Source organism: Candoia aspera, chromosome 2 (genome assembly GCF_035149785.1).
Source record: "Candoia aspera isolate rCanAsp1 chromosome 2, rCanAsp1.hap2, whole genome shotgun sequence".
NCBI lineage: Eukaryota > Metazoa > Chordata > Lepidosauria > Squamata > Boidae > Candoia > Candoia aspera.
In genome coordinates, this window is record NC_086154.1 from 156,514,431 (window position 1) to 156,535,917 (window position 21,487).

The 21,487-nt window shown below is 41.7% G+C and overlaps 1 protein-coding gene across 4 annotated transcripts in view; it reads left to right on the top strand.

The window, feature by feature from the left end:
- The first annotated feature begins 2,174 nt into the window (after positions 1 to 2,174).
- Positions 2,175 to 21,487, top strand: part of DNM2 (dynamin 2) — an 82,645-nt gene continuing 63,332 nt past the window's right edge. For 2 of the 4 annotated variants that reach the window (XM_063294516.1, XM_063294514.1), the window contains exon 1: positions 2,176 to 2,453. In XM_063294516.1, the coding sequence (XP_063150586.1) occupies positions 2,293 to 2,453 (161 nt within the window). In that variant the 5' untranslated portion in view covers positions 2,176 to 2,292. Of the gene's footprint in view, positions 2,454 to 21,487 lie in introns of all 4 variants that reach the window. The other 2 variants (XM_063294515.1, XM_063294513.1) reach the window with 2 other exon arrangements.

Sequence of the window (21,487 nt, forward strand, 5' to 3'; positions counted from 1 at the left end):
TGATTCTGATAGTTTTAGATAACTATTGCCCAGTTTCCAATCTTCCTTTCTTAGGAAAAGTGATGGCAGATCAGGTACTCATCATCCATGATGAAGTGGATTATCTGGACCCTTTCCAGTCAGGGTTCAGACCTGGATATGGAACAGAAATGACATTGATTGCTCAAGATATACACAGGTCAGAAATGTTGTTTTCTAAATGGCCAGATCCCACCCCTCCTACACTTCCACTGGCGTGGCTGGCAGGTCTGCAGGCCAAGGAGCGAGGCAGCCATTGGATGACCCCAGGTCACCAGCAAGGAGGCTGCTGATAGACCACCACTTTCCAGGGCACCCTACCCCTGCCCCTTACCCTGGCAGCTCAGCTGTGGCTTGGGCCAGGTGATCTGTTGCCCACCAACCCACTCATGGACTGTAGAAAAACAGGAAGCTGGACAGATTTGGCCCACAGGTCATAGTATCCTTCCTGATCACCTATAGGGGTTGGGGATTGGAGACATTCTCTCGCAATGGGTTCAACTCCTTCTTCGGTGAAGAGTTCCAATCTGTAGTGTTAAGGAAGAGATGTCAACTTGGTGACCCCGTCCTGTGAAATGCTGCAGGGGTCAATCCTCTCTCCCCTACTTTTTATTATCTACAAAAAGCCACTAGGAGACGTCACCCAGTGGTTTGGGGAATGATATCATTAACATACTAACGATACCCAGTTTTGCAGCATTACCACAGGCTGCACTAGAAATGCTGTTGATGTAATCTGGAGGTTTGTCTATCAAGACCTCTGTGAACACCAGTGTTGTCTCTTGACAAAGAAGCACTACTCCTGAAGGAGCAAGTCTGTGACTTAGGGGTCCTTCTGGACTCATGACTCCTGCTATAATAACAGGTAGAGGCTGTAGTGAGGGAAGACTTTACCCAATCTTGGCTGGTGTGCCAGTTGCAGCCTTGTCTGATGCAAGAGGACCTAACAGCAGTAACTCATACGTTCATTACTACCTGGTTGTATTACTGCAATGCTCTCTAATGAGTCTCCTTTAAGGACACTTGGAAGCTACAGCTGGTCCAGAATGCAGAGGCTCACACGCTAAGTGGTGTCTGGTGCTGGGAGCATATTGTACCTGTGCTTCCAGCCGGCCCTGGATCCTGATTGGCTTCCACATACAATTTAAAGGGCTGATTTTGAGCTAGAAAGTAATTTGTGGCTGGAGTCCTGTGTAACTTCAGGACTTTTACTCCAGCTAGAATCAGCTTGACCTATAAGGAAACCATGGGAGAAAATTCTATCTATCTAGCTTTAATTGCTTATACTGTAGTCTCCTGCTTCTAGGAAGTATCTAATGAAACTGTCACTGGTAATTCCAGTTTTCTGAATGTTTTGTCATCGTTACTGAAGGCTTGTCCTTTTATTAAGTCAGATGACACAGGATGGATTCCTGAACACTTTAATTATTTATTTTATTTATCATATTTTTATCACCGCCCATCTCCCCCACACGGGGGACTTTCTTCTTTTTCAAATGTTACCGTATAAAATAGTATCCGCTGGTACAGGCAATGGTTCACCCACACACACTGTAACTATGTTGCCAGGCTCCTAAAGACAAGCGTGTGCAGGATTGCGGCTTGAGATATTAATCAATCTACGCTTCCAATGAGGAAATGAATTGCGGGGCAAAGGACAATAATTCGTAATATAAGGAGCAATAAAACAGAACGCTTCAAACGTCATCTCAGGGAACAAATATCCTGTGAAAAATGAATTGGACTGAAGCGGTTGGCCAATTCCTTCATGTGATAGAAATATTGCCCAATAAAGAGCGAATGTGGTTTGATGGATGTGGGTGACCCCTTGTTTTGATAGTTGATTCGTTGTTTTAAGAGATGGATAGGTTGATTACCAAATAGAAAAAACATAAAGAGGCCGACGGCAGGGTTATAATATAGACCGTACTCTTAGAGCTACTATTGGCTGTTTGAGCCGAGGATCTGTCGAATGACACGGAATTCTGACCAATTAGAATGCCGACCGGAAACAGACATAATAGATAAATGCCATCCTATCAGTGTGGGAGCCTGCTAAATCTTCCTTCGCTATTGGCCTTAAGCAGGAAATGACAGCTCCCATTAGCAATAGTACTGGTGATTGACAGACGTAGGGCGGGCCGAAGTGCAAAGCGGGGTGTCGCTGAGGCCGGATGAGGAGAATCCAAAGGGGAAGTTTGCTGGTTGTTGCCTGGGGCTGTGAGAGGAAGGGTTGGCGTGTGGGGGGATTTACCCCCCCCTTAGGACGTTGCTATGGGCAACCGAGGAATGGAAGAGTTGATTCCGCTGGTGAACAAGCTACAGGATGCTTTCAGCTCTATCGGACAAAGCTGCCATCTCGACCTGCCACAGATCGCTGTGGTGGGTGGTCAGAGCGCGGGCAAGAGCTCCGTCCTCGAGAACTTCGTCGGCCGGTAAGTCAAGCTGTCGTTCGGGCGAAGGGAAGGAATCGGGAAAACGGACGGGGGAGGGGGCAAAATGCGGAGGGAGGCTTTGACCGGCCGGCTTGTAGTAGCCGGCGGAGTTTGCGGAAATGCCTTCTGAGAATGTCACGCGCGGCTCCTGCGATGCTTTTGGAAGCAGCATCCGTTAGAGCGGTGGCCTTGGCGTAACCGCCCTCTGTGAATAACTCCCTTCGCCAAAGCGTATCCCCTTCCGTGAACGTTCTGGTTACGCTAGTTGCGTTAGCTGAGCGAGAGACGCAAAGGGACCTCAGTGGCGGTGTCGGACGGGGCGATCTCTGTGGGTTGTCGGGAATGACTTTGTGAATGGCGAGGCGGGTTGATGTTTTCTCGTGGATGGGACACTCCCGTCCTTCTCTCCTAGCCCCGTGGACAGGTTTACGTGGAGGCGGCTCACCGAGCAGTACCCCCGCCTCTCTCGGGGTAAATTGTAGGGCGGTGCTCGAAGCGAGTGGAAGAGCAACCTTTTTGCTCCTTCTACCTTTATCTTGTTCAACAGATGCCGCTTCCACTTTTCCGGGAAATTTTGGCCTGGTTCACACGTTATACGTTCATCGGTAACATTGTGCAGCTCGTTGTGTGAATAAACTATGAAAATTATATTGAAGTGATTTTCATAGACGTTTTAAGTTTCTCTTTTGCAAAATATCTCCTAGTGTATTAACGTTCTTTGTGGTCCCACTTTTTTAGTAGGCTCTGCTGCCTGAGGAAACTTTCCAGTGGCTAATTTGTTTATGAATTATTTTTGTTATTACCTAAACAGAAGGTGTATTCTTAAGACCCTGTCCTAAAGTAGGTTGCATAAATGGAGAAAGAATTACCTGCTTTTCTCTTTTATGTGCAAATGGTACAACTATCTTAGAATAATAAGTTTAAAATCTTATTAACCTGGACTTGTGTAGTATTTTTCTGCCACAGGGAAGAGTTATATAGTTGTGATTGCAAGCCATTGACCCCCATGGTGGTAGAATAAAGGCCCTGTCTTATCTTGTATCTCACAATTCTATTTAAAAGATGATTATGTGCAGGGTAGAATTATTTTGTTATTTTTTTTTCTTTTGGGGAGCAGAGAAATGTATTTTATAAAATACAATTTTCTGTATTTTCTGTATGTAAAATGGTGTTTTCTGTATGACTTGCCTTGCCTCAGTCAAGACTTCTTAATGTATAAAAAGGAAGTCACCTGGTTATCTATAATAAGTAACTTCAGAGGATTACTTGAGTTAGTCTATTATAGGAAAAACAGCAGAGAGATTTATAACAGTTTAAAGATATAAATTATATAGCATTATTGGGATCAGAGTAATCTTCCTTAAATGCATATTCTTGTTTGGAAAATGGATAGGCTAGAGAAAGAATAAATACAGACATTAATATTTAAAAAGTGTAAAAGGAATTAAAATAACAAAGATCTGAAAAGGCTGAGAGGCTAAAAAAAAGTCTTATCTTTCACCAAAAGAAAGCAGTATTGATGAACTTTCCAAAAAAAAATTTTTTTTATAAATGGGGAGCCATTATTGATATGCTGTTTCTCTAATTGCTACCTTCTAACTTTAGAAGAGGGAATATTAAGAGAAAAATCAGACATTGAGGAATGGTCAGGCACGTATTAGTGAAGATATACGGAGGTCCCAAAACCAGCATTTAGAACTGGACTCAAACCAATGTATGATGTGACAAAATGAGGTTTATTTAATCAGAAATGGCCCACTTTTTTTCTAAGTTTATTTTGTGGATGAATGAAATATTTTAAAACTGGTTAAAATTATTGTAAGCATAGAGGTTTTATATTGATGCTATATGCTTGTATATAATACCTTGTACATAATATCTAGGTTATGTGGAATAGTATTCTGTCTCATTTACTGAGAGCATCTTGACCAATTAATTTTGTTATTAACTTCATTTAACATTAAACAAATTAAAACATTAAACAAATAGTAAAGCATATTATTTCTGTTTAGAGACACACCAACACAAGTCATGATGATACCTGTACAAAGTGACTTAAATTTGTTGTGACAAAGAGATCTGTGCTACCTTAAACACTTTGGGCCAGTGGTGTGGGAGAAGCCCCTGAACAATGCTGCCACATCTTCTATATGTCAAACCCTTCAGATACTTGGAGACAACTATCATTTCTCCCTGTAATCTTCACTTCTCCAGGCTAAACTTACCTAGCATCTCAATTCTATAATTTTATAATTGTTCTTCAGAAACTTTTTATTCCAGGCCACCTACTATTTTCATTCCTATTCTTTGACATTCTCCGGTTTGTCAATATTCTACACAATATGGTGCCCAGAACAGAATGCAGTATTCTAGGTTCAGTCTGACCAATATAGAATAGAGAAGAACAGTGATTTCTCCTGATCTTGACATTACACTTCGTAAAATGCCATTTATGATTGCATTTGCTTTTTTTTTTACAGTTGCATCACACTGTTGGCTCATGTTCAGCTTGTGATCCACCAAGACATCCAGATCCTTTTCAAATTACTGCTGCCCCGTACAGTCTTCCCTCCCATCCTATATTTGTGCTTTTAATTTTTCCTTTGTAAGATTTTGTATTTTTCCCTGTTGAAATTCATCTTGTAGTGTCTGCTCGCTGTTCAAGCTCCTGAATCTTTATGCTGGCCCATAAACTGTTTGCTGTTCCCCCATCTTTGTGTTTGGTCTAGTGGTTTAAGGCAACGGGCTAGAAACCAGGAGACCAAGAGTTCTAGTCCCGCCTTAGGCATGAAAGCTGGCTGGGTGACCTTGGGCCAGTCCCTCAGCCCAACCCACCTCACAGGGTGGTTGTTGTGGGGAAAGTAGGAGGAGGAAGGAGTATTAGGTATCTTTGCTGCCTTGAGTTATTTATAAAAATAATAAAGGCAATAATAAAGGTGGGATAGTAAATAAATAATAAATAAATAACTGTAGATTTGATAGCGTATTTTCTATTACCTCATTCAAGTTATTTATAAATATGTAGAAGAGCACAGGGCCCAAAGAGAGGCCCTCTGGTGTGTCACATGACACTTCCTTCCAGCTTGATGAAGAGCCACTGGGTGCAATTATTCAGCCAGCTCTGCATCCATCTAATGGTAGTGATCCAGTTTATTCTTCTCTACTGGGATTTCATGGAGATGTTTGTTTAATGCTTTGCTAAAGTCAGGATAAACCATGCCCATCACATTCCCCTGGTCATTAAACTAGTCACTCTTTCAATACTCTTGGATGTTATTTATCTGCTCTTGGAGACTTAAACTCATTCATGGTTTCTACTTATTTTGGATTGCCACTTCCTTCTTGTTTCAGCTCTGCTTAGGTCCATTTGAACATAATTTTCCTTTCAGGAAAAGACTGAAAGTAGAAGTTGAGGAACTCTGCCCTCTTCCCATCACCTTCTTCCATTTTACTATTCTTTCCAAGTGTCAGTGCCTTCCCTTTTCTTCCATTAAGCCCATCTGAAAGCTCTTTTTGCATCTATAACAGTTTCCTAAGCTGCCCTCCAGTTTTCCTTTTCACTGAAATGGTGTGTGATTGTGCTTCTAAGATCTTGGTTTTTCGGAGGTTCCCAACCTCCCTGTGCTCCGTTTCACTTGTGGATTTCTGTTCATGGGATCCCATCTATACTTCTCTAAGCTTGTTGAAAGTTTGAAATCTAGTGTGCATCTATTTCCTTTTTGGTGGTATGATGAACCTGAAGGCGACGATACCACTTCCTCGCAAGGTTTCCCAGTGCTGTTAGCACTTCACCTACTGTATTGATTAGGATCAAATGTGGAAGAACTTGGCCTTTTGTCTCTTCTTCAACCTTCTGGAAAATGAAACAGATAAGGAAGACCATGAAGGAACTTTTGGACTTTGCTGTCTTGGCTGAGTTGGTTTTGTAAAAGCTATCCTGGTAGTTGAAGTTTCCCATTATTACTGAGTCTCTGCTCCCTGAAAGTTTTGTAATGCGATCCACAAGGGCATTACTCAAATCTTCTGCCTGCTCAGTGTAGTGATTAACATATTCCCACAATATTATAATTGTTGTTTCCGCTTCCTTGTATTTTTATTCAGATGTTCTCTATTGGACTCTTGTGCTCAAATTCTTGGAACTGTACACATACATGCACTTCCTTCACATATACCACTCTTCCTCTTTTGCTTGGCCTTTTGAATATGTTATAGCCTTCAGTCCTTGCATTCCACTTATGTATTTGGTCCCATAGGTTTCAATAATGCCTGCTAAATCCTATTTGCCTTAAGAGTTTTAGTTTTTGCTGTTCCCTATACATTTTACAGAGACATTGGAAACCTTTGATCATATAACTCTGCCCATTCCTTCCTGTATGCCCGTTATTAGATCATATGTATCACTCCCAGACCTGTTCCTTAGTGTCATACTGTTTTCTAGGCTGTGTTTGCACTCCCCCTGCCCCCACACCCCATTCACTTTTAAAGCCCTCTAAATCAAGTTGGCAATGTAGCTTCCAAATGTATTCTTCCTGGCTCTTACGAGGTGCAATCAATCACTTGCTACTTATTATTAATTTGTTAGTTTTATATCTTTCCTCCAAGAGTTCAGTGCAGCTTACATAGGAATCTTCCTTCAGGTCATCCCCACAACAGCCACAACAGTAGACTGGGCTGATTGATTGGTCCAGAGACACCCAGATTATTTCTATGGCTGAGAGTGGATGAACTTGTGTCTCCCCAGTCTATGTTCAACACCTTACATGAAAGTTACTGATTTTGAACCTGTAGTTTTTGGAAAGAGATTTAAAAAACCCGCCTATTTCCATATAGTCCTAACTGGTCTTTCATTTTGAAGGTGTTCTACTGATGCTTGGTGTTATATACCCAGGTCTGGTACAGAAGCAGTTGCTACCAGGACTGGTGCATATTTCACAGAATGAATTTTCAATAGGGAGTAGATGGGCCTAACTGTTGAGGGCTTTGGAGAAAAATTATTTATACTTTGAGGTCTTACAATTGCCATACTGCCTTGATTTTTTTTAGATTTTATTGTAAGCTACAGTATTTTCATATTTTAAAAAGAACAATCCTTTAAACATACTGCGATAAGTTACATGATGTCATTCAGGATCACCATGAAAACACTGAAATATTCCAGTGTATGGAACAGATTTAGATTTTCTAAAATAAAGTGCTTCTTTATAATGGTGATTTGATTTCTTATTTCTCGAGAGCTTCGTAACAGTTCACATCCAAGTAATAAGCAAGCTAAAATGACACTTTCAGGCAGTACTGTATGTGTGATGTGTCTATACACACACACACACACACACTTTTTCCAAGTCCTCTTTTTTTGCAAGCTGCCCTAATAATTGTTTGTTGTTGGCTTGTATTTTATTTATTTCTATATAGTCCAATCATTTTAAAGAGAAATACTTTGCTAGTTTAAAAATGGAAAGTGTTATACAATTTTTTTTAAAAAGTGAGTTTTGTTATCAAATTTTAAAATAGAGTTGCTGTAATTCTCATGATTATATCCACCTTTGGTTGTGCAAAGCCCTGCGATTTTTGATTGTGCAAAGCCCTGCGATTTTTCTGAGCATGGAATTTCACATACAAATTTTATTGCAGTAACATTATACTTTCAGATGAAGGCCTAATCATTATTGATTGGGATTTGTAATGCTTCGCATGTGAAGCAGAAAACAAGCTTCAGAGGTACTATATGCACACAAAACACCCCTCCTTAAAGAAGCTGTATCTTTTTCTAGACTCACATGGTTGTTGCATTATCCCAGGAAAATATGTGGTTGCATACCTATACTTGCTCTGAGACACCTTGTTACACTCTTTTGCTGCCTCCCTACTTCTCTATCTGGCTACTGTGAGAGTCCAGGAAAAGATGCAGATTCTTTAAGAAGCACTAGTAGGTGTGGTGTATGCGCCTGGACCCCCAACAAAGCTCCATTTTTTTGTTTTCATCAGAAGCCTGCACAGCTTTAATTTTAATTATCATTTTATTATTGATTAATAGTTTGTTCTGTAAGCAAGTGATCTGCAGAAAGTAACTGACAACATGCTGAAGGATGACTGGGCCTTATTTGGTGGGCTGGCATGTGTTTCTGATTACCAAATAGTCTTGTGATGCCTCAAGATTGGCAAAACATGGCGGGACCCAGACACTGACTACAAAATGTTTAAGAATGACTACAAAAGACTGTTCTTCCATTCCTATCCCACATTAAGTTGTTGAATTTTCTGATGGATCTTCTGAGAGTTATTTTGGGTGCACCAGGTAGGTAATTAATTGCTCTATTGCTTGATCACATGAAGCTTGATTTAATGGGCTTTGAGTTCTAGTAAAAAAAACTAAAGGTCCTATTGAAGATAAGAATTACCTTAAGATAATCAGCTTCTTTCTTAAAGAGAGTGCCAATTTTTTAATGGTTGGATAAGAACACCAAGCTGTAAAGAGAAAAAGTATTTTTGTTTTCTGCCTTGGTCCTCTTTAGAATAGAAAGGCAGCAGGAGAGGCTGCTTGTGAATTGATTGATTGATTTTATTATTAAATTTATATCACCGCCCATCTCCCCCGATGGGGGACTCTGGGCGGTTTACAATAAAATAACACTAAAAACATAACCACCTAAAATTAGCATTAAAATATACATAAAAACAAATGTAAGATCCAAGTGGAGATGTAACACAATCACTAAAAGGTGCTATGGCGCCAGCCATCCCCAGGTGGAGCTCTCTCTCTCCCCCTCCCAAGCAAGGTGGCAGAACCAGGTCTTCAGTTTCTTCCAGAAGTCTGAGAGCAAGGCAACCTGTCTCAACTCGGGGGGCGGGGCGGAGAGTTCAGCCTTGAGGAAACAGGGGCTATATTTTTAAACTTCAGGACACTTTCCCGAAAGGGAGAGGAACAGCTATTCCACCTGTTGCATTCACAAGCTAGTTTCCTTAAGCCATACTTAGAGGAAAAAGAGACAGAATTGCTAATATACTGCCAACATGACAGAGCGAGCCAGTTTGGTGTACAGTACTGTTTAAGGCATCCGGCTAGAGACCGAGAGTTCTAGTCCTGCCTTAGGCTGAAAGCCAGCTGGGGGACCTCGGGCCAATCACTCTCTCTCAGCCCTGGGAAGCAGGCAGGGGCAAACCAGTTCTGGAAAACCTTGCTGAGAAAACTGCAGGGACTGGCCCAGGCAGTCGCCAGGAATCAACACTGACTCGATGGCACCAAAACAAAAAACAAACCAAGCAAAACAAGACCCCAACATGACAAGCTCCCTTTGTTTTTAAAAAAAGTGGGAGCAACTTACAGAGGTTTTCAGAATATTCTAAATTTGAAATTGCCTGGTTTGTATTTCCTCTACTGGAAGTGTTCCAGTGTGTTTCTGACCATTCTGGAAATATCCTAAGCTTGGTAAGGACTCTTTTGAGGTTGGAACACTTCTGGAATGGTTGGAACCAATGGTTTCAAGACTAAATATTTTGAATTTAAAACATTTTGCACATTTTTGGTAACTTTACACTCTCTTCTGAAATTTCTATTATCCAAGCCACTGTCTTGTTCCCAGAATTAGTACTATGAGTTCTCTGAATGGAAAGGGGAAAACCTCCTTGCATCTAGGTGTTTCAGGCAGACTTTTTATTTTTCCCCACTAAGGAAGGGATGATCATAGCTTTCATAATATTATTTCAGATTACTGCAACAACAGTTTAGTAGTGGATATTGCTAGCAGCATGGCAAAAATTATGGTTGCCCATATGGCTTCCTTCCTTTCATAGAAGACAGAAAACTAATGTGTATAATTAGTATAAGATGTACATAAGTGTACAATGTGTATGTGTAAAGTATATAAAGTGCATGTGTATAACTGATGTCATGAGTAAGGATGGCGAGCAGGGGGCTCCCTTCCAGACTGTTAAGCGCATGCGTAGCACTGAGGAATTGGTGAGCCATTCCAAGAGGCACAGATTGGGACCGCCTTAACCTGCGGGGTTTATATGGCTGGGTTTTTCCCACGCTTGTTCAGTTTGTTAGGATTACTGTTATGTACTAGCAATAAACATTAGAGAACAGTTCCTTGTCTCAGAGTGTTTCCTGGGAGTCAGGACAACTAGTGTGTATAAGTGTATAAGGTGCTTAGTAGAAGACAGGAGAATCAGTGAAGTGTCTAGGTATGCTCTAAAATGTTATTTGCAAAATTTCAGTGAGGTAGAGTTTGAAAAACAGCAATGTGAAACCTTCCTGGTGTTATGCTTATTTGCTTGAAACAGTTTAGTGAAAATAAAATGTTCTTGGGTAGCTGAACCAACCATGATTCATAGGGGTATAGTTTGGCTTTCCCGGTATTGTTGACTCTTAGGGTTGCTTAAGAAGGAGCATGTTTTATGGTTCATTTAGTTAGATGCCATTGTGTTTGGCCCCTGATAATTTTATGGACAAATGCATATTATCCTGTCCCCAGCAATAATTCATACTTCTTCCAAGGACATTCTAATAATCTTTTTAATCAAATCCACCTACTTTTTCTGTTGTTATTTTCTGCTTTTACTTCTTTTAACCTTGCAAAGCGTAATAATATTTTATAGTCCATTATCTGCTTGTATCACACGCCCAAAGTATGTGAGTTTCTGCTTACTGGTTGCGTTAAGGGAAAGGCCAGCCTTTTATTTATTTATTTATTTTTCAATTTTATATCACCGCCCATCTCTCCTGAAAAGGGGACTCTGGGTGGTTTACAATAAGATCAAAATTAAAACATATAAATTACAATATATATAGATCAATAAAAAGGTAAAAGAGATATAAAATATAAAATCCAAGTGGCGCAGATCTTATTTGTTGGGGAGAGATATATGATACTAGCCACCCCCAAGATGAACTGGTGCCCCTCCAACACCAAGCGAGGCGGCAGAACCAGGTTTTCAGGTTCTTCCGGAAGGCTGGGAGCAAAGGGGCCTGCCTCACCTCCAGGGGCAGAATGTTCCAGAGGGCGGGTGCCACTGCAGAGAAGGCCCGCCTCCTGGACCCCGCTAGGTAGAATTCCCTTACCAGTGGGGTTCATAGCACGCCCTCTCTGCATGACCGGGTGGGACGGGTCGATGTTAGGGGGATGAGGCGGTCCCTCAGGTAACCTGGTCCCATGCCATAAAGGGCTTTAAAGGTGATAACCAACACCTTGAATTGGACCCGGAAGCCAACTGGTCCATGACTTAGATTGGTTCTTGCAGTCCATGGCAGTAGATATCTGTAATTATTTTTTATTGTAAAAGAGTAGTGTCATCTTCATATTTCACATTGTTTGTGGTTCTGATTATCGTGAGATGTGGTTTTTTGTCTATACCATTGGTGGGGCTATTGCCTAGTAACAGTATCTTGGTGAGGTGATGACTGCTTAGATAGTCCCTTTATATGGAACGTTTATTGACTGAATGATTGATTGTGCCTTCAAGTCTGCTGAGATGGGCGGCCATACAAAATGAATCAATGAATGAGTGTTGATTCATGGCAACTACCTGGACAAGTCCCTGTATTTTCTTGGCAAGATTTTGGAAGTGGTTTGCCACTGCCTCCTTCCTAGGGCTGAGAGAGAGTGACTGGCCCAAGGTCACCCAGCTGGCTTTGTGCCTAAGGTGGGACTAGAACTCGCAGTCTCCTGGTTTCTAGCCTGTTGACTTAACCACTACACCAAACTGGCTCTCATGTAACCATTAACAGACTGGTAATTATGGACAAAACCTGTTAATCATGTCTGTGTGCGTGCTTTGGTGATTGTTTCACAGCTCTGAGTATTTCCTGTTTAGTCATACTTCAAGCAGGTTTGGGTATCTTGCACAATATTAAGTAAATGTTGTATTTTGGAATGACCTCTGCATACATTTGTTGTTTATTCGTTTAGTCGCTTCTGACTCTTCGTGACTTCATGGACAAGCCCACGCCAGAGCTTCCTGTCGGTCGTCAACACCCCCAGCTCCCCCAGGGACGAGTCCGTCACCTCTAGAATATCATCCATCCACCTTGCCCTTGGTCGGCCCCTCTTCCTTTTGCCCTCCACTCTCCCTAGCATCAGTGTCTTCTCCAGGGTGTCCTGTCTTCTCATTATGTGGCCAAAGGATTTCAGTTTTGCCTTTAATATCATTCCCTCAAGTGAGCAGTCTGGCTTAATTTCCTGGAGTACGGACTGGTTTGATCTTCTTGCAGTCCAAGGCACTCTCAGAATTTTCCTCCAACACCACAGTTCAAATACATAACATCCCATAATTTATCCCAGTATTTCCAGTACAAACATTCTAGCTTAGAAAAATCTCTGTTGGAGATCCCGAAGAGCTTCTGCAACGAATAGACAGTACTCTCTGTATTAAAGTATAGATAAAAATGACCAATTTGCCTAATTTGTTCTGTGCTCCACAAGTCTTTATTTGAAAATCTTACCTCAGGGTTTGCATTTTCAAACCTAACAGAACTCAGTTTGAAGCCCTTCTAATCAAATTCACTTTGCCTTAGCCAAACCAATTTTGACCAATCCTTCTGAGGTACAACTCATTTTATGCCAGCAATCTATCCAAATAATTCCAGTTTATCCCAGAAACTTATCTCCATTTCTGGCATCATTTCTAAAGTCAGCTCACATTTATTTATTTATTCCGTTTATTTATTTATTCCATTCCTTTTTCATCTGCAGGAATGATGAATGAGAGCACTATGTGAGCCCACAAATTCTTAAGCTTTCTTCCTAGATCTTCAGAACTTGTGGTGGTACAGTTGTGGTTGCTCTTAGTAGTATTATTTGTCCCCTTTAAAAGGAGTGGATAATTGTCAGTGGGCTTGAGTCTTAGTAGTTACATTGCATCCTTCCCCTCATTTCTGCTCCTGGCAGATAAACTCCTATGTCAGCACATTTTAGTTTCTGCTCCTTGTAGTTATGTCTCCTTGTAGTTATGTTACTTGTGGTGATCAGTCACCTCTTCCCAATTACATCTACCTATGCCATTAGGTCCAGCAAGAAGGGTATGCTTCTCGTCCCATTGGCCAGGGAGTGTTGTGTGGTGGGGCCCAGAAAGAGAGCCTTTTATGTCATGACTCCTGCCCTTTGGAACATCATCATCCCACCCCCACCCCCGAAATCAGATTGGCCCCAATGCTGATGGCTTTCTCTAAGGCCCTGAAAACATGGTTGTACCAATAGGTGTGGGGATCTGGGAATGTGGTTGAGCCTATGCAGTGGCTGTATTGACTGTTATTGATAGATGATAGACTATCTCAGCTATGAATTTTGTGGTATGGTTTTTATATTTTTATGTTTTTATTCTTAAATTGTTGTATTGTTTGGGTGTCTTTATAGAGGTAGTCCTCGTTTAGCAACCACAGTTAGGAATGGCGACTCCATTGCTAAGCGAAGCGGTCACTAAGTGGGAAATCACATGGCTGTGACTGTGCTTTCCTTTTACCCACTCCCCTGCCCTTTGGGATGTTCACCCCACTTTGCTGGGATAGCCAGCTCAAAACTGACAAGACTAATCAGTTTCACACCTTCCACTTTTGTTTGCATCCTAACCACTTCCCTGCCCTTTGGAATGCTCCTCTGATGCTGGGATAATTAATAAGGGAATTAATGTCTGTATTTCTGTTCATTGGAGAGAAAGGGATTACAAGAGAGTAAGCAGGCACACAATGAGGAGTGCACATAAAAAGCAATGCACTGGCACTGGCAGCTGTAAGCACACTATGTAAATAGCCTGTTGTATTCCCCATTGTATGCCCGTTTATTCTCTTCTAATCCCTTCGCCTCCAATCTCTCCACTCTGCGAGGGGGAGGGGAAACAGGTCAGACACAGTGTAGTGACTGTATTGACTATAATGGCAGTCACATGACTGAGGGATGCTGGGAAGGTGGTAAATGCAGGCATTGGTTGTAAACGTATTTTTTCAGCATCATCGTAACTTCAAACAGTCACTGAATGAGGCAGTTGGTAAATGAGGACTGCCTGTATTGTTTTTTAATTGCCTGTGAGCCACCCCTGTTTGAGATGGGCAGCTATATAAATTGAAATAAAAAAATAAATAAAATAAACTATGGTAATTCTTCTCTTTGTCATCTTGCATGAAGTAGCTGCATTCCTTCTGCTCTGCTGGGATCTGTCCTCCTATTCAGCAGTGTCTCTTCTTCCCCTGAAGGCTTAGAGTCTGTTTTTCTGCAAGGGCCTCAGCTGTTTCTGAGTTCAAGTGGCACAAAATAGATTCTACTGTCTTCTGCTGAGCTTGTTTTTTTGTTCTGAGTCCTTTTCTTATGAGGATTTCATCTTCTGTCCTTGTTGTAGCATCTCATTTGTTTAATAAGTTGTCTTCTCTTAAACTGAAATACAATTACCGAAGATTATGTGTTCTCAAGAAATATGAGAACATCTCTGCCAGGAAGAAGAAACTGCATAGTTAGCAAGATAAGTATTGAGGGCTTTCAGAGAAACTAGCCAATAATACCAGAAGAATACCAATAATTCTTCTGAATGTCTTTGTTAGAGTTCAGTGCCCCTGTCCTTTAGTTATCCCCATGAGATTTTCTCTATATTCATTTATACTGCTTTTATTGCTCAAGTACTGCTCTCTTAATTAGTTTTTATAATATTGAAGTGTATTAGCACCTAATGATCTACATAGCTTTATAAATAGCAATTGGTGAAGCTTGGCTGGTAACTAAATCATAGTATCTTTGAATGTAAGTGTTCGAAAGGAACTTGGAAATCATCTAATCCAATTCTCTACCCAGTGCAGAAATTCACTACTATAGCATCCCCAACAGATGGTCATCCAACTTGTTTAAAGTTGTTTAAATGCCACCAGTGAAGGAAAGCCACTTCCTGAAGTAGTCAAGCATTGTTGAACAGCTTTTACCATTAGGAAATTTTTCCTGATTCCCTGTCAAAACCTGTTATTTAAATCTACAGATAGTCTTCTATGGGAAGCGAGCAGGGAAGGTCGCAAATGGCAATCATATGACTGCGGAGGTGCTTTGACGGCCGGAACTTTGAGGACCAGTTATAAGTACCACTCATTCAGCACTGTCATAACTTCAAATGGTTGCTGAACAAGTGGTTGTTAAGCAAAGACTACCTGTAGATTTAAATTACAGGTTTTGACAGGGAATCCTTGCACCCTTGTGCGACAGGGAATCCTTGCACCTTTGCGTGCCCTCCCCCACCCTGCAGTAGCTACTTACCTGTGGAATGTTGTTGAGAAGTTGGTGGGAAATCAGCTACAGAGGACCCTAAAGGAAATGTATTACAATATCTGGATCATTTTCAGGGTTCAGCTGGGTTATGGGTTGGAAATGGCATTTATCACTCTAATAGATTAACTTTGGGACCTGTATAGAGCATAGAGCAAGTGGGCCCTTCTTAGTCCTTTTAGCAGCATTGATACCACTGTGATATCATTCTGGATTGCTTGCGAGGATTGGGAATTAGAGGCAACTTAGTTATTAACTCCTACCTATATGGGTGGCTCCTGTCAGTAGTTGTAGAAGTAGAGCAACAAACTTGTGTCTGGTGGTTATCAGGGATTGGATTGGGAGAAACAATCTCAGTTAAACCAAAGCAAGATGGGACTGCTGTTTGTTGATAAATGTTTTGGTTTCACTGAAACAGTTGTGGCTCTGGACAATATTGTGGAGAAAATATGAAATTTGGTGATCCTCTTGGACTCACCTGGAATAACAAATGAAAGCTCTGGCAAAAGTGACCTTTGTTGAATTTAGCTGGTGTGCCAAGTTATGGCCCTACATGGATGGAGGCATTGGCAACAATTATTCATGCTGTTATCACCATGTAGTTGGACTAAATACCCCATATCCTGTATATCTGGCTACTGCTGAAGATGACTTAGAAGCTAGTATGGAGTGCAGCAACCAACCTGCTGGCTAGTACATCTCACCATTGCAGGATAACACTTACTTTTTGGTTGCTGCACTGATTCACTGGGCTTTCAGACCCAATTCATAGTCCTGGACATTACTTATAAACCCTTGTGGTGGATTTCAGAGCTGGTGCTCCTTCTCAAGAGGGAGGGGGCACATTCCAGAGAGATAAAAGATTGCACAGTCCGGGTTCTGCTGGTGGGAAAGTAAGGAGGTTCAAGGTAACTCCACTTTAGAGCCATTGCTGAATATTTACCCATAGGTCAGTTAGAATACCTTTAGTCTGGCAAGATTCTGTTTTATGGCAAGAGCAATAAAGAACTAGAGTTGGAAATCTGGCTCAGCATGGTTTTTCGCCTGTTCCCCCGACACCTATACACCATTGTGTCAGGTTACCTTAGGGCTTGGCTTATCTGAAATGAATCTGCCTGTCCTGTTAGGTGATCAAGGAAGGCTCTGCTCAGGGTGCCACCCCCACTGTAGTAAGGGGAATGAATTATAGACCTTTTTAATTGTGTCTCCTGGAAATACGTTTGGGCCCTTCTTTCCTGGCATTTGGGAAGCTTCTGAAAACCCCTCCTCTTAAGCAGGCCTTTGATGTCACAGAGGGCTAATAGTGGGGAGGACTATGGCCATCTTTTACTTTTGATTATTTTTTTTTATCATGCATTACTTATATTTTGTATTGTTCTTTAGGATTCTTCTGCATTGGTCAGAGGCATGAGATTGGGTGGTCTAGAAACTGTATTAATAAATGTATAACAAATAAATGGAAATCAAGCTGACAAATCGGAAATTTCCTGGGTCGTCCTCCTCTCCTTTTTTGAATGTAGGGACGTTTGCTCTCCTCTAGTCTTCTGGGATTCCACCAGTTCTGCAGGAACTCTCAAAGTTTTCAGTTAGTGATTCTGTGATTACTTCTACTAATTCCTTCAGTAATCTACGATATAATTCATCTGACTTTAGAAACTAAGAGGGGGTGAAGAGTTAACAAAATGTTTACACTTGTGATGAAGGCTGGAAGTCACTTCTTTATATATTTATTTAAATTAGCTAAATGTTCTTTTACCTCTTCTTTTTCTCTTTTGAGCTAGGGCTTCATTTCTTTTCTGAGAGAAGACAGACATAAAATATGAATTAAGGCATTCTATCTTATCAACACCAGCTCATCCCTTTCTCCTTAAAACATCTATAGCCTCTTTGCCTTGCCTTTTCTGACATACCTGGAAAAGTCGTCTTTAGGTTTTTTTCTAGCATTTCTTGCAATCCTCAGCTTATTTTGTTGTGCTTTAGTTTTCAAACAAATCCCTATAGTTTCTGGCAACTGCCTTGTATCTATCTTGGTTATACAGCTCTGTATGTACCCACACTTGTCTCCCATGTTTGTGTGTGTGTATGTGTATGCATAATTTTTATTAAGGATTTTAATTACAATAGTAAAATCTAATACAAACTAAAAAAAAGAGGAATAGAAAAAAGTGAAAAATATAAAACAAGAAAAAAGAACAGAAAATAGAAAGAAAAAAGGAAGAAAAGTAAGAATATAGTGAAGGGAGAAAAAAGAAATATATAAAGAAGTGACTTCCAGCCTTCATCACAACAAGTATAAACATTTTGTTAACTCTTCACCCCCTCTTAGTTTATAACCAATGATCTCATCATCCCATATCCCATCTCTTAACTATAGACAAACCATCATTTTTTCACTCCTAGTATCAGCAGTAAGTCCATTAAGGATTACCAGAAATAACAACATAACTTATTTTAACCTTGACCAAATGAACTGGTGTTTGTTATTGGTGGCGTGTTCAGACCCATGCCCTGGTCAGCAGATCCTTGAGGGCCCCAGCCTCTGGCTGCTGCTGCTTAACGCTAGTTCAGTTAACAACAAGGCCCCGCTCATATGTGATTTAATTACGGCGGCGGGGGGCTGGCATGTATTACTGAGACCTGGCTGGGCCCAGAAGGGGGGGTAGCCCTTTCAGGAATGTACCCAGCTGGGTTTCAGGTGTGGCATCAGCTGAGACACCGGGGCAGGTGAGGAGGGGTAGCGGTTGTCGTCCAAGAGTCTCTAGTGGCCTTCAGGGGCACTGCTCCACAAGTGGCCGGTTGTGAGACCCCGTTCTTCAAGTTGGGTTCCTGGGAGCAGTTGGGAGTGTTGCTGCTGTTCCAGCCTCCATGCTGCGTGGCAACTTCCCTGCCTGAGCTGCTGGAGGCCATCTCGGGGTTGGCAGTGGGGTTCCCCAGGCTTATGGTTCTGGGGAACTTCAACCTGCCATCCCTGGGGCATGCCTCAGAGGCAGCTTGGGAGTTCATGGCCACCATGGCAGCCATGGGCCTGCCCCAGATTATTTGGGACCCGACTCGAGACAGTGGCCTCACTCCGGACTTGGTTTTCTTGTCAGAGCAGTGGCAATGTGATCTGAGGAGAGAGCTAGATCTGTCCCCATTGTCATGGTCAGATCATGCCCTGGTGGCCTTGAGATTCTCTGGTACTGCCCCACTCTGCAGGGAGGCAGGACCCATTCGACTGATCCACCCCCGGTGACAGATGGACAGATGGGTTTCAGAGGGAGCTGTGGGTTATACCTGAGAATCTATTGCATAGTCCAGCAGAGGTCCTAGTCGCAGCCTGGAATAGGGAGGCGGCCGGGGCCATGGACAAGATCGCGCCTGTGTGACCTCTCTTGCCCCATCTGACCTGGCACTCCCTGTGGTTTACGGAGGAGCTGTGGGTTTTGAAGAGGATCAAGAGACGTCTAGAGCGCTGCTGGAGGAAGACAAGGACTGAATCCAACCGAACACAAGCCAGAGCCACTATTAAGGCCTACCTTGTGGTGGTAAGAGCGGCGAAACATCAATATTTCTCCGCTTTTATTGTGTCCGCAGAATGCTGTCCGATGGCCCTGCTTAGAATTACCCGATCCCTCTTGGGTAAGGGGGATTTGGTGATCCATCTACAAGGCCGTGCGTAGGAGCTTTCTGACCATCTGCAGGATAAAATTGCTCATGCCCTGGTCATCTCCCACATAGACCATTGCAATATGCTCTACAGGGGGCTACCCTTGAAGAGTATCCCGAAGCTTCAGCTGGTCCAGAATGCGGCTGCGTGAGCAGTTATTGGTGCCCCAAGATCGGCACGTGTGGCACCACTGCTGCGCAAGCTGCACTGGGTACCAGTTTGCTTCCGGGTCCAATTCAAGGTGTTGGTTATCACCTTTAAAGCCCTATATGGCATGGGACCAGGTTACCTGATGGACCGTCTCATCCTCTTAACATCGACCTGTCCCACCTGGTCATGAAGAGAGGGCATGGTACGAACCTCGCTGGTAAGGGAATACCACCTGGCGGGGTCCAGGAGGCAGGCCTTCTCTGCAGTGGCACCCGCCCTTTGGAACATTCTGCCCCCGGAGGTGAGACAGGCCCCTTCACTCCCGGCCTTCCGGAAGAACTTGAAAACCTGGTTCTGCCACCTCGCCTGGGGTGGGAGGGGCACGAGTTCCTCTTGGGGGTGGCTAGTACCATAGATCTCTCCCCAATGAATAAGATCTTCACCTCTTGGATTTTATCTCTATTTTATATAATTGTAATTTATATGCTTTTAATTGTGATTTTATTGTAAACCACCCAGAGTCCCCGCTTTTGGGAGACATGGGCAGTAATAGAAATTTGATAAATAAATAAACAAACTTTATATTCCTTCCTTTTACTTCTGACAGTCTTAATCTTTAGTTAATAATGTTGTAGAAATTGATTTATTTTCATCTTTGTCCCTTCTCACAAAGTTCTTCAAAGCTTTTTAACAAGCCTCTTCTGTAAATCCAATATAAAATGATTTCCCAGGTCAGTCTCTTGGTTTGTCATTTGTATTTCCCTTTTGATTTTTAAAACATCAACCAGTTTCTTTTGCATGTCCAGTGTAACATCCTTTTCCATGTCATTCTCATAACCTGTCATTTTTAGATCCATTTTTGATGCAGTCTCAGTCTTGTCAAATAGAACTTCTTCCTCAACTGCCATTTCTTCCAAAACATATTTTGGACACAGTTTATCCATAGAAGCAAACATCACTATTGACATCATTGATACTAACTCTGATTCCATTTTTCAGTATTTTCAATGTTAAAGTATTCTGCATCATTTTATACATCCATTTAGTGGTTAATCAGTCTTGTGTATTTTTCTCCTTTAACTAAAATCTTTAGTTCCCTCTAGTGTCCAATTTTTAAAACTATTTATCTTTATTTTGTCTTGCAAAAGTCCAAACAAATCTATTTCTCACAGAAAGGATTCTTTATAATTAATTCCAAAATCTTATTCCAGATTTATCTGGACCCTTAATCTGTTTATAACTTTCTAGGATCAAAGTCTTATTTAGCTTTAATCAAAGTATTATTTAGCTTTTTGCTGTTTATTTCAAACTTTTTAAATTCTTAATCTTAACAATTAAAATTTTCTTTCATGAAGTATTGAAGGAACACTCACCTGGTGTTTTCAGACTTGTAGCTCCAAAGATCTTTAATAGCTTAAAAGTAGTTAACAAGCAATTTCTGAATGCGATGAGAAAAGGAAGTTGTGAACCCAGTCTCCTTTAAAAGGCACTGACCATGGTTGTGAGCAAGATGGCTATTCCTGTCGTCTCCCTGTGCTCAAAACCTACCAGGGACCACTGTTTTGCAGTCTCCTCATGAGGATCAACTGTTCGGAGCACATGTGGGCGATCTCCCATCCTCTCCTTGTCCAGAGAGAATTCAAAGAGCTGGTCTACTCACCGGCTCATCGTTTTTCGCCATGGTCTTGGCTCTGTGAAAAGCAGGGCCGTCTTCAGTCCACCATTTCTTCCAGAAGTCTCCCATGTTTTTGTTCTTGTAGGAATGGTTTGCAGTGGCATCTTTGGTATCTTGTTTTGAAGGATTTCCCATCCTTTATTAATACTTTCTCCTTCAGGATTTCATGCCATTGAATTTAACATACATTCCATCTGAGTTCTTCAAAATCTGTTCTTCTGAAATCCAAGTCTGTACAAGTCTGATTTTCTTGTCTGCTTGTCCTCTCTTAATTTCATGGACTCAGGGATAATACAATCACTTTCTCCAAGTTTCTAGTAACTTTCAA